The sequence below is a fragment of the Microtus oregoni genome, unplaced genomic scaffold (assembly GCF_018167655.1).
Source record: "Microtus oregoni isolate MIOR12 unplaced genomic scaffold, Mior012 000081F_ref0000091, whole genome shotgun sequence".
Taxonomy (NCBI): domain Eukaryota; kingdom Metazoa; phylum Chordata; class Mammalia; order Rodentia; family Cricetidae; genus Microtus; species Microtus oregoni.
The window spans coordinates 4,891,420-4,904,828 of NW_024544541.1; the positions used below are offsets into that span (position 1 = coordinate 4,891,420).

Sequence of the window (13,409 nt, forward strand, 5' to 3'; positions counted from 1 at the left end):
AAAAGATATTAAGTATTGTAGCTATAATTCTTACTTGATAAGTTGGTGTCTGGGGTCCTTCTGTCTATGTGCTGCTTTTATTGGTTAATGAATTGGCCTGTTCATAGGGCAGAACTTAGATAGGTGGGAAAAACTAAATGACATGCTGGGAGAAAGGAGGCAGAGTCAGAGAGATGCCATGGAGCCATGTCAGATTAAGACTTGCCAAAACTTTGCTGGTAGGCCACTGCTATGTGGCAATACACAGATTAATGGAGATGGGTTAAATTAAGATGTAAGAATTAGCCAATAAGAAGCTAGAGCTAAGGGGCCAACCAGTGTTTTAATTAATATAGTTTCTGTGTGGTTGTTTTGGTTCTGGGCAGCCAGGATGAACAAGCGGCCCCTCCTTCTACAATAACTGTTTTGTTATATGTGATTTTACTATGTTAAAATTAAACCTTCCTTTTGATTTAAGCAGAAAAGGGGAGGTGATGTGGTATTCCCACTCTGTATGCTGTGAATACCATTGGTTAATAAAGAAACTGTCTTGGGCCTGTGCAGGGAATAGCAGTAGATGGGGAAAACTAAACTGAATGCTGGGAGAAAGAGGGAGGAGTTAGAAAGAAGCCATGCAGCCCTGCTGGAGACAGATGCTGGGCACTTTACCCGGTAAGCCACAGCCACACGGCACTACACAGATTACTAGAAATGGGTTAAATTAAGGAATAAGTGTTAGCTGATAAGAAGCTAGAACTAATGGGCCAAGTAGTGATTTAATTAATACAGTTTTTGTGTGCTTATTTCAAGTCTGAGCTGCTGGGCAGTAGGAAATGAGCTAGCAGCCTCCTACAACAAAACACCACCTCTCTTTCACCCAGTTTCTCCAGTAATACCTATTCATCCTCTGTTGTTCTCCAGCCCTTAACATTCACTGGGGACTCAGCTAGCAGTAATCAAGTGTTTCTCATAGGGTCATCTATTATAGGCTGATTCCCTTTGTACTGTCACAGATCATACAACCCTTGTCTCATGAAAGATTGAGTAGTTATATTATCGTGTGTTTCTGCTTCTCTGGCACAGTGACTGATACCATGAGCTCCCCACTCACAAGGCAGCCTGTGAAGGGTTCATCTGTTCCGTGTCTGACTCTTCTTCAATTCAAACAGTTTAGCTGGAGACTGTTCTCAATTGTAACACTTTCATGTACTTAGCTGTTATAAAGTCCCGGTCTTCATACTGGATGTCCATATTGTCTTTTTTCCTGTTACAATTCTTCCCTTACATGGGCAAATTCTTTCTGACTAAAATGCCCAGGCTCAGTTGCATGCCTTAGAGCTCACAACAAAGGCCATACAACAGTTGCCACGTCCTGCTTGTGACTCTGTCTCATACCTACAACTTTTGGAGATCTCACTCAATACACTCTCCAATCTCTCAGTTATTTAGGAGAATTACCATACTTTCTTTACTTTGAGAACCTAATAAAGTAGATGGTGTTTATCTTGCATGTCTTGGTTCATCCAGGTAGATGTGCTCAAGGTGAGGTTATTTTTTTTCTCTAAATTGGCTAATCCCCTGTGACATCAGCTATACCATAGATGTCAGTGTGTGAGACATAAAAACATAAGATGTGGCTAAGACAAGGAGTAATTGTAAAGCTAATTTCTGAGAGCAAGCACATCAGGTTATCAAGAAAAGAGAATAGTATATGGGTGACTTCCCGAAAGCCCCTCTGTTTTTTTCTCATCAAATGTCATGGGGCCATCTCTCAAATCTCTGGTTTTGCTCTTGAAAGAAGACCTGTAGGGCCCTTGATGTGACTTCTGCAAGTTTCTCCAATCTCCCACACATCTAGTAATGCATTGACACCATACTCCAGTGATGTCTTCCTCACCGGTGTCACCCCTCCCATCAGCTGGTGACTCTCCCCAAGTGGTATGACAAATGTCAACCTGCCCTAGAACAAGGTGCCAGGGCTCCACTTCTGCCAGGCAGGAACTTCTCCAGGTGGAAAGCTGACGTGATCCTTTGAGCATCACAGAAAGACATTTCCCAGAGTGTCATCACTGCTTACAGTGGGAGGGGGCAGCCCCTGGAGTCACTCTCTGTGTTATAAGGTACCTGGATCTGTGGAGGAGAGAGTTCTATAAGATCTTTCCAGGTGACGGGTCTTCCTTAGTGCATTCTGAAGGGACAAGACCACCATGATCTTGGCAATAATCCTCTTCATGGCTGCTTGCCTCCTGGTTCTGGGTGTCAGTATTCGGGTTCTTACAGAGGAGATCTTCACTGTCCATATTCCTGTTCCCATCACCCACCGAGTGAGATTTCACATTCTACACTATGTATTCCAGCTGACAATAACATTGGTAAGTTTTGTTTTCAACGACTGTGTTCTGCCTGGTGTAGACAAAATTCCAGCCTTGGGAAAAGATTTGGCAAAGATCCATATAATTTAAGAGCGCCTGATAATATACACTGGTCAGTGATGATGACAGACATTGTGATAAGGACTTTGTAAATACTGTGGCCCTATTACAGTGTCCATTAAACTCTCTCAGTTCATATACTACTAGCATGGGGACAGCTACTTTGGAAGAAATTCATGGAGGAGGTTTCTGATGAGGACTGTAGAGTCTGTGTGATAAAAATTGGGGGAGTAATTATGTGTAGTGGTCCTACCTTGGTAGAGTAGCATAAAGCTATCTGTTCATCACCAGTTGGGAAAAACAGGCCTACTGTTCTTTTGGTAGAAATAAGGTCTTCAGTTAGGGGTAGAAGGGTTGTGATGCCCTGGTCCCCATGGTTCTTGATATATTTTGCATGTTTGAAACCAGAAGTCTTAAACCACAGCACAAGATTTTAGTACCTTCTTGGTATAGGTTGTTCCCATTTAATTTTTAAAATGTTTTTATTATTTGATAATTTCATATAATGTATTTAGATCATATTCACCCTTTTTACCTCTCCTGCTACTTCTACCCTCTCTACTCCCTGCCCACACAACTTTGATTTTTTTTAATTAATTCATTTATTTTTATCAAGTCAAGTTTCTGTATTTTTGGGAGTTGAGCCTGCCCTGGAGTCTTGTCCACCATCAGGGGTCACATCATTTAATAAACAGGCTTTTCCTCACACAGATGCTATCGCATGTCAATAGCCCCTCAGCTAGTACTGGAGTTCTGTGTCCACCTTTCTCCCCTCTGTGCTGAAAGTTCAGTCTGGCTTGTGCTTGAGGAGGTCTTGTACAAACTGTGTGAGTTTGTATATGCTACAGTCTTGGTATGTCCAGAAGCCACTGTTTCTTTCAAGTTTTCTACTTCCTCTAGCTTTTATAATCTTTCTGTACACCTTTCTGTGAAGACCTCTGAGCCTGGGAGAGGAGTTTGATACAGATGTCCCATATAGAACTAAGAATTCCATAGTGTTTTAATTCTCTGCATTACTACTGTTATTATTTTAAAATTTTGGGAAGGGCAAAATAGTATTGTATTTTCCTTCTTAGACTCTGTTCTCGAGCTTTGAAAATTAAAAGAGAGATTAACTGGAGATAGATGGTTTTTGGTATTTATCACTTTATTTGAATATCTAATAAGTATAAACTAAAATGTGGTTAGATCTGAGGGTTTATATTTTATTTTGACACAGAATCATAAAGTCATAGAGAAATGAGAAAGGAAAGGTGCTTACTGAATACAAGATAAATAGAGTGACTAAAAACTGGGTTGGGCATCTGTGCCGTACCAAGCTTGGTGAAAAGTATAAGTTGGAGAAGGACCTGAAGATGAGTGTCAGGAGACAGACCAGTCCTTGTCATCCCACTCTGGGAAATGTCTCTTAGAACCTTCCATCCTCAGTGTATTACAGAAAAGAAGAGACAAAACTCCCTCTTCCTTACTTCCTAGCAAACAAAGAGGCTTATGCACGGAGCCAATGCTGTGCTGTGTTTATCCCTTGTGACACTCTCAGTCTCTGTGTGTGCCCAATGGGACTATGCACTGTGGCACACTGGGCCTCGAATCCAGCTGCCAATCAAGGCTTCCAGGACAGAGGTGAATGCCGAAGACAAACATCACTCATAGCTTCCCTTCTAGTAGCAAATGACGCACACTCATGATGAACATGCCCAACCTGCTCTCAGAACAGTGCCCTGAGTGACTGACTCTGGTGAAGAAAAGGCAGGAGGAGACCATGAATTCTGCTAGGGAGAGGCAGAAGAAACCTGCCTTACTGAGAGGTGACACCTGAGCTAGCAGCTTAAAGGTGGTGAGGGAAGAGGCACATGGGTATCTTGTTAGCTAAGATATCCAGGGGCCTGGACTTTGGATGTTCAGTCTGGAGTTCAGTGTAGTGGAACAGGAGAGGAGAGGAAGGAAAGAGGGTGGCATTAGGGGGTGTGGTTGCAGACTGTATAAACTGTTAAAGGTGCCCTAAGATCATTGGTATTTCCCCAATAAGAAGAAAGGCCACGTGGCAAGTAAACTCACAAATGTCTAATCTTCCAGGTGGAATCTACCACCAGGACATGTGTTGGTGTCTGCCAATATGTTTAGGAGTAAAAAGTTGAACTCACTAACCCAGTCCCCATGTGAGTGTTTAAGTGGCCCACTTGTTGGTCCCCAGCTGCTCAGCAGCTCTGACCCAAAAAAAATCACACAGAAACTGTATTAATTAAACCACTGCTTGGCCCACTAGCTTCTTATAGGCTAACTCCTACATATTAATTTAACCCATTTCTATTCATCTGTATATTTGCCACGTGGCTATGGCTTACCAGCTGAAGTTTCCAGTGTCTGTCTCTAGTGGGGCTACATGGCTTCTCTCTTACTCTGCTTCCTTTCTCCCAGCATTCAGTTTAGTTTTGCCTGCCTAGCTCTGTTCCCCTATAGCTCTGCTATAGGCCCAAGGCAGTTCTTTTATTAACCAATGGCATTCACAGCATACAGAGGGGAATCCCACATCATGTCAGTCAGTACAGAAGTCATAGTCCAAAGTTGTCCTGTTGTGAGACATTTGTGGCTACCAGGTTCTAGTCTCACCTTTTCCTCCTCAAAAATCTAAAGCACCTGTGGTGGTTTGAAAGAAAATGACCCCTGAAGGGAATGACACTATTAGGAGGTAGGGCTTTGTTGGAGGAAGTGTGTCACTATTGGGGTGGGCTTTGAAGTCTCCTATGCTCAAGATACTGCCCAAGTGTCTGAGTCTACTTCCTGTTGCCTGCATATCAAGATGTAGGAGCTTTCTCCAGCGCTCTCTGCCTGAACACCACCATGCCACCCCATCATGCTGATAATGGACTAACCCTCTAACACTGTCAACTGCCACCTCAATTAAATGTTTTCCTTGATGAGGATTGCTACGGCCATGGTGTCTCTTTATAGCAATAGAAACCCTAACTACGACAGTGGCCTTGACTTTCAGGCTTACCAGTGGATTCTATCCCTGTCATTCACACTTAAAGAACACCACAGAGTTTCTGACAAGCACATAGTTGATGCTCAGACCATCATGGATAAGGGAATCACCATAAGCAAACTTCACCATTTGGTAATTTTCATAACCCATCCACTTTATACCACCCAGAAGTCCTAGAGTACATATGCATTAATCTTGCTTTGTGGATGAGAGAATTATGAGAATAGTTGTCACTGAGTCACCTAGTTTGGGACACATAGTTTGGAGAAGAAATTGAAGTAGGCATGGGCCTCACAGCTGCAAAGGATGTACCGAGAAACTTCAAGTCTCTGTGATAGTCTTTGGGCCAGCACTCAACTTTACTGTGTACTGTGTGTGACAGAGGCTATCATGTGAGTCATAAAATGACCATGGGACTGGAAATAGTGGCTCTCCTCATATTTTTTGTTTGGATCTTTGTGTTTGTTTTTGATCAATCAAAACAAAACATAAACACTATACATAGCTACAGCTCTGGCTGTCCTGGGATTCACTATGTAGACCAGGCTGGCCTCCAACACATAGAGACCTGCTTGTCTCAGCCTTTTAAATGCTGTGATTAAAGACATGCACCACCACACTCAGTCTCGTGATGTATTTTTAAGGAATAGGAAAATCAATGTGAAGAGGCACCGATGTACTTATGAGGTGAAGTGCCAGGTGAGAGAAATGAGCTTGGAGCTAGCATAGGATCAAAACTGTGGGACCACTGTTGCAAAGGCCACTGGGAAATCCTGACGACAAGGAGGAGTAGTTTCTCTCCTAGTTTGTGTCCCTCATTTCCTAGACCTTCGCAACTAGGCACTGATTTACTTACGGGAAACAATTCCATCCAATTAGAAGCTTTGGCCAAGTCCTGAGTTGACCCATACAGTACCTTGGGCCACAGCAGTAGAGAGGAAGGAATGGATGACTGTGGAAGGCAGCCAACTGTCTTTCCCTTCTATCTCTCTGCAGGGGAATTTACTGGAAAAGATGAAAATTTGCTCCATGCCCCACTTTTTCTGCTTCATCCAAGACCTGGTGGTGCCAAAGAATAACTATGGTGTGTTGGTAAAGAACCTGCATTTTGGAACAATCCCTGTGAGGCTATTCCAGCCCAAGACTGCCTCCTCTGGCCTCCGACGAGGCATCATCTTCTACCACGGAGGAGGTTGTGTGTTTGGCGGCCTGGGTAAGAAGTGTCTCTGAGGTATAGGGAAGGAGGGGGGTTCTCACAACTGACATAACTACACCACATTCCATTGGGAATTCTTGGGAGGGATACAAAGAAGGCAGCGGCAGAAATCCTTCTGAGGAGGCCAGACAGAGCCCAAGGGTTATGCCAGTCAATAAGGTTGTGATTTCCATGGAAACGCCTTCTATAATAAGCCTTAGTCCAGGAGGGGACACAGTGTCACTAGCAGCCAAGTTTTTGGTGTAATTCCTCCCTTCCATTCCTTCGCAAAGCCACTGGCTCATCTGAGATCCCCAAATCACATATCCTCAGCTCTGACGAACCACTACAGTGTGACAACTTTGTACCCACTGCACCCTTTCAGTTAGGCGTCTCTTCTCCATTTCTTAACTTGTAGGCTGTTCTGTTTTAGGAACCACGGGGCCTTAAAGCATGCCTCATAGAACATTTCTGCAATCTAGCCCCTTCTTTGTCCCCTGTGATATCCTCTCCCAGGCAGTGACTTTTTGTCCCCTGCTGCACTTACTCTGCTGTAGCAGCATGCTGTGCTGAGCTGTGCTGCTGTGCTGCTGTGCTGAGCTGTGCTGATCTGTGCTGCTGTGCTGCTGTGCTGAGCTGTGCTGCTGTGCTGAGCTGTGCTGAGCTGTGCTGCTGTGCTGAGCTGTGCTGCTGTGCTGAGCTGTGCTGCTGTGCTGAGCTGTGCTGAGCTGTGCTGAGCTGTGCTGAGCTGTGCTGAGCTGTGCTGCTGTGCTGAGCTGTGCTGCTGTGCTGAGCTGTGCTGCTGTGCTGAGCTGTGCTGCTGTGCTGAGCTGTGCTGCTGTGCTGAGCTGTGCTGAGCTGTGCTGCTGTGCTGAGCTGTGCTGCTGTCCTGAGCTGTGCTGAGCTGTGCTGCTGTGCTGAGCTGTGCTGAGCTGTGCTGAGCTGTGGTGAGCTGTGCTGCTGTGCTGAGCTGTGCTGCTGTGCTGAGCTGTGCTGAGCTGTGCTGAGCTGTGCTGAGCTGTGCTGAGCTGTGCTGCTGTGCTGAGCTGTGCTGCTGTGCTGAGCTGTGCTGTGCTGAGCTGTGCTGCTGTGCTGAGCTGTGCTGCTGTGCTGAGCTCATCCCTCCTGGTCTTCTGGCATGCTGTTTTGTTCTCAAAACATGTCCCCCATGGCTGGCTTGGAATGGGTGAATACCCTTTTGATCTTGAATCTTTTCACAAATGGCCTTTCTCAAGTGGCCTCCCCCAATATCTACCTACAGAATTTTTCTGCCATTCTGAGGTTAAACGCCTATCCTCCAGCTCCACCCATGACATCTTACTTGTTAAATGTCTTTATGGAATTTGTTACCACATCAGCTTTCTTTGGTTCCCCAGTCCCTGTGTTCCTTTATTTCCTGTCTTTCTGCCCCTAGAAAGAATGGGAATGCTTAGAGAGAGAGAGACCTGTGTGGTCTGTGTTGCTGGATCCCTAGTGCTTGGCCTTATTGTTTGTAATTTTTGACTGACTTATAAACACATGGATATAATTATCTATTGATGGTTGAGTGCAAGGGTAAATTTGCAAAGGAACAAATGGTTGAATGAGTGAGAAGCATGGACATAGGTAAACAAGGACAGATGGATGGCCCTCTCCGTTCGTAGAACAGGATGAGATGGGGAATACTTGCTGCCACCTAGTGGCAGAAATATCTGTGGCTCTTCTACACCTGAAAGTGTTGAATATGATGCCCCCAAATTAACTACGATTAGAACCCCGTGGGGTCCCATCCCTGTCCAGCAGCAGTTTTCAGTCTCAGAAACCCTTGGAAGCATCTCCTAGATTGTCAGGCTCTTCAGTGGTGTAAAACACCCATAGAGATGCTCCTTATATGAGAAGCTGAAGTCCTGCCGTTCCTTTGGTTCAGTGTCCGCAGGGATGTGTCCCTATCTCAACCCTGCCCTGTGTACTCCAAGCAGAGTGAGTGACAGGTACAAAACTCTAAAACTGGAGCAACTAGGGGCCCTTAGTTGGAGGAAGGATGTGAGTGAGACAGCGTAGAGAAGCTGGACCGGTGAAAGGGTCCAGATCATGACTAAAAGGGACTCTAGACTGGCTGTCCATTAATGTCACACCCGCTCCCAGTCCCTTCCTACAAGTCAGTTCAGTCCCTGTCAAAGGCAGTCCCAGACATCTGTACTCAAGGGAGCCTGGATGATGCAAATATATAGCAAGGCGGAAGCACAATTGTTCTGAGCTTTAACGCAGGAGCTGACCTCCTGCCTCAGCTGACACTCCTCGACGCATTGGCCTCAGCACCTGGTTTCAGTTCTGACCAGATCACTGAAAGACCTTGTTTCCACCTAGCGATTGCCCATCATCACTACATTACTTGGTGAAATGTACAAAATCCTAGTTCTTGGTTCCTACTTCAGAGTTGCTGGTCCAGTGGGTCCTGAGCAGAACACGTGTACACAGGCCATCTAGTACCTCTGTATGCCTGCAGCCAGGGCTGGACAGGGCTGAGTTTAGAACACCTCTCGGGTTCTAGGCCTGGAGCTGGACCTGAATGTGCAACCCAGTAATCTTAGAGGCTCCCCCTTCTGGAAGTTCAGATATACTCCCCATAACTGAACTGTTCCGTCCAGCCTTTGTATATTTCCTATTCAATATGAAACATACAAAATTGTTACAAGGCCACTTTTGTCTACAGAGTGAGTTCCAGGATATCTAAGACTACACAGAGAAACCCTGTTTCACAAGAACAAAAAAAAAAAATTTATTAAACTCATTCTAAACTCCACAATCTTAGCTTTGTCCATTTCAGACTCCCCAAGCGTTTTAGTCCTCGGTTTCCTCAGTATAAAGCTCAATGATACAGAATATGAGCCCCCAAATCCCCTGGAGCCCTGAGAATGATAACTGGCTTTCCCTGGAAGATCTGGCTACAGTCACTTCAGAGGTGACAAGAATCAGAAGACAGGAAGGATGCCATCTCCTGACTCATACCAGAAGCTTCTGTCTCAGGGCTGTGGTAGAAAGTTCTAGATCCTCCTCATGGACTGCATTGGACCTGCTCTTGTCTTACAGATTGTTACCACAACACATGCAGCTACCTGGCCCGGGAGACGGATTCGGTGTTGCTGTCAGTGGGGTGAGTAACTTACAATAGACACTGACTTCAGCAGGTACCAACGAGCCCTGATAGGGTGAGTACGAGATTAGATGGCCTTGCTCTGCTCTGGACCAGTCTGTGGCCATTTAGTAAAGGAGATAGAAAGGTGCACTGTGATGTGAAGGAATCTAGGTAGTGAAAAGTTAAATAAAACAAAACAACGGTTCAAAGACCACTGGTAGCTCAAGTTCCAGGGGAATCCAATGCCCTCTTCTGGTTCCTGTGGGCATTGCACCATGTGCACAAACCCACACAAAGACTCATACACATAATTACAAACTAAATGAAAAATAGTTTTTTAAAAAAAAATTACCACCGCAAAAGGCAACTTAAAGAAGAGAGAATTTATTTCAGTCTATTGGGAATGATTCCAGGAGGGTAAGAGTCCATCATGACTAGGAGGCATGGCAGCGTGTGGCAGGCAAGGCCGTAGGAGTAGCAAGCCCAGAGCTCACATGCTCAACAGCAAGCACAGGAAGTGGGACAAGGCTATAAACACCCAAAAATGGCATACACAAGGAGACCATCCCTCTTCTCTTCTCTCTTGCTGTTCTTCACTCTCTTCTCTCCCCTGTTATGTCCACTGAACCACCTTCATCTTGACTTTAACTTTCGCCTCCCCATGTTTCCAGACAGGCAATAAGGCATGTCATTGCCCTGTACTTTTCATGACTTGTTTTCCCACTTTCAACTTGCATAATTCTCTGTGGGATTTGTTGGTCTATATGTATTTGAATGGAGAATCTCTGCCAATCTGTCACTGGGCAGGTTATTCAAAGTCAAATCAAAAACAATGAGGATAGCCCCAGGCTAGTTTCCTTCCCGTCACTGTGAAAATACACCCTGACCAAAGCAGGAGAAAGGTTCATTTTAGCTTGCAACTCTGGGTCACAGATTGTCATTAAGGAATGTCAAGGCAGGGACTTGAAGGCAGCCTGCTTACTAGTCCACAAAGTTCCTCTGACCAAGGAACTTACTTCACGGCCAAGTACAACAGGAAACACGGAGAATGTTTCTTGCTTGTTGGCTTGGAGGCTCATGTTTAACAGCCTAGGGTTACCTGCCCAGGGAATGGTGCTGTCCACAGTGGTATTGGCCATCCTGTACCAATTAACAATCAAGACAATCATCCCACACAGACACACCCACAACCAGACTTATTTATTTATTTATTTTTGTTTTGCTTTGTTTTTGAGACAGGGTTTCTCTGTGTAACAGCCCTGGCTGCTCTGGGACTTGTTTTGCAAACCAAGCTGACCTTGAACTCACAGAGATTTGCCTGCCTTTACCTTTGAGTGTGGTTCAGGCCACAGGTCAATTTGTTCTAGGAAGTTCCTTAATTGAGGTTCACCTCTCAAATAATTATAGGCTCCATCTGATGACAGTTGAAGCTAATCAGGGCATCATCTTTATTTGTTTGGGTTACTCTTAAGGTTCAGTCAGGCTCTGTCTCTTCTGGGCATAGAGAGTGCTATTTGAATAGCCCCCACTAAACCCTGTAATTGTTAGCATTCTGTATGCTTGTTTGTTTGTTTTTTCCTCCTTAGGTACCGCAAGCTTCCTGACCACCATCACCCTTCTGCTTTCCAGGATTGCCTGAATGCCACCATCCACTTCTTGAAAGACCTGAAAACCTATGGGGTAGACCCTGCTCGGTTGGTGGTTAGTGGAGAGAGCATAGGAGCTGGGGCGGTAGCCATTATCACCCAGGTGTTATTGGGCAGGCAAGATCTCCCTCGGTTTCGGGCTCAGGTTCTGATTTATCCAATCACCCAGGTGGTCAATTTTCAGTTACCATCTTACCAGCAGAATCAAAACACCCCATTCCTACCTAGAAAATTTTTGATGACTTGTGCGTGTAAGTATTTGGCCATTGACCTCTCCTGGATGGATGCTATGTTGAAAGGTATAAATATACCCCCAGACTACTGGAAGAAGTATAAGAAATGGCTCGGCTCTGACAACATCCCCCAAAGATTCAAGAGCCAAGACCTACAACCCAAGTTTCCTGGACCTTTTAATGAGACTGCCTATTTGGAAACCACACGCATTTTTGATTTGGAAGCTTCACCTCTCCTAGCAGATGACAAGACCATTGCTCAGCTTCCCGAAGCATTCCTGGTGAGCTGTGAGTATGATGTTCTCCGTGATGACTGCTTGCTCTACAAGAAACGCTTGGAGGACCAGGGGGTCCCTGTGACCTGGTGCCATGTAGAAGATGGCTTTCACGGATGCATACTTTTATTTGATAAGGGCATTTTCTCTTTTCCTTGTTCACACGAGGTTATGAATTCTACAGTCAGTTACATAAAGGGCATATGAGGTCTTGAGGGTGAAGTCAGTAGTTAAACAATTGCTTAGCATGCACAATTAAAACTTCAGCACTGCAAACAAACAACCCTAAAGAAACAAGTAAACAAGCAGAATGAAAAACAAAAACAAAACCCATAGAGGAAAATAGAGAAAAAGAAGTATATGACAGCACACATAAGTAGGATAAGTCAAGGATGACCTCTGACATCAGCAAAGGATTTGATGATTCGCTGCTGGTCAGATCCCCTTGAGTTGGTTCATCTTATTGTCTCCTCAACTGGTTTCAAAGCCAGATTAGTAATTCAAAGACAATTATATCACAAGGACTCTGTCTTATAGAGCAGTTTAGTCTCTGATAGATACAAAAGTTGAGGGTGGTTGAACTGTAGAAAAGGAAAGGATGCTGAAGAGAAGTGAGTCACTTCTTTATGGTTATAACTCAATTGGCTTCTACCTTTGACAATGAATACCTGGTCACTTTTGCTGCCGTGACCAAATATCTGACAAGAAGCAACTTAAGGAAGGAAAAGTTTATTTTGTTCATGTTTTTATAGAGGAGTCCACCATGAAAGCCATGGCAACAGAAGCATGAGGTGGTTGGTCATATTGCATTAGAAGCCAGAAAACAGAGAGCAGATAGGGAAGGAGCTGGACCTCAAGACTTCAAGTCCCGACCCAATGGCTTGCTTCCTTCAGTAAGACTCCAGCCCCTAAAAGTTCCCCAACCATCTAAGGCAGTACCACCAGCTAGGAATTAAATATCCAAATGAGCTGAAGGAGGGCATTTCACATTCATGACTTCTGTGTGTTCTTGGGGAATCCTGTAATATAAAACTAATTGATTTCACCTTTGAAAGTTCCCATTAGTCTTTTGTTCAAAAGCCAAAAGTCTCTTTTGATATCAAGACAATTACATAATTTTGAATCTCTGTAAAGAAAAGGAAAAAGAGAAAAAAAACAAACAAAACAACCAACAACAAAGCAACCTATGCTTCCACTAAACAACAGAACAAACATTTCTGTTCTAAAAGTATAAACAAGAAGAAAACAAGTTAAGTAAAGACCAAAATTCAGCAGAGAAAATATCCAATCCTATATCTCGATGCCTGTCATTTTGGCTTTGTGTAACCTTACCTTTCTATGCTGGTAAGCTTTAATTTGCAATGTGACACAATCTAGAATCACCTGGGAAGAGTCTCAGGAAGGGATTGTCTACATTGTCTACATTGGGTTGGACTATGGTCATGTCTGGGGAGGGGAACATCTCAAGTTTATTGATGTGGGTAAACCTAACCCACCATAGGAGCCACCATTCCCTAGACAAGGGCTCACACTGTATGAAAGTGGAGA

General features: G+C 44.5%; 1 protein-coding gene across 1 annotated transcript; it reads left to right on the top strand.

Annotated features, from left to right (window-relative positions):
• The first annotated feature begins 2,186 nt into the window (after positions 1–2,186).
• LOC121441826 (arylacetamide deacetylase-like 4) lies at positions 2,187–12,068 on the top strand. The gene is made up of 4 exons (XM_041643148.1): positions 2,187–2,351; positions 6,394–6,610; positions 9,662–9,725; positions 11,294–12,068. The coding sequence occupies exons 1-4, from the start codon at positions 2,187–2,189 to the stop codon at positions 12,066–12,068; spliced, it is 1,221 nt and encodes a 406-aa protein (XP_041499082.1).
• The last annotated feature ends 1,341 nt before the right edge of the window (positions 12,069–13,409 follow it).

What these genes read in the sequence shown, in the direction of transcription:
- LOC121441826 (XM_041643148.1), top strand. Translation starts at nt 2,187, where the DNA reads ATGATCTTGGCAATAATCCTCTTCATGGCTGCTTGCCTCCTGGTTCTG. An exon ending in TCCAGCTGACAATAACATTG is followed by an intron (nt 2,352 to 6,393) that starts GTAAGTTTTGTT and finishes ATCTCTCTGCAG; the next exon opens with GGGAATTTACTGGAAAAGAT. An exon ending in TTGTGTGTTTGGCGGCCTGG is followed by an intron (nt 6,611 to 9,661) that starts GTAAGAAGTGTC and finishes CTTGTCTTACAG; the next exon opens with ATTGTTACCACAACACATGC.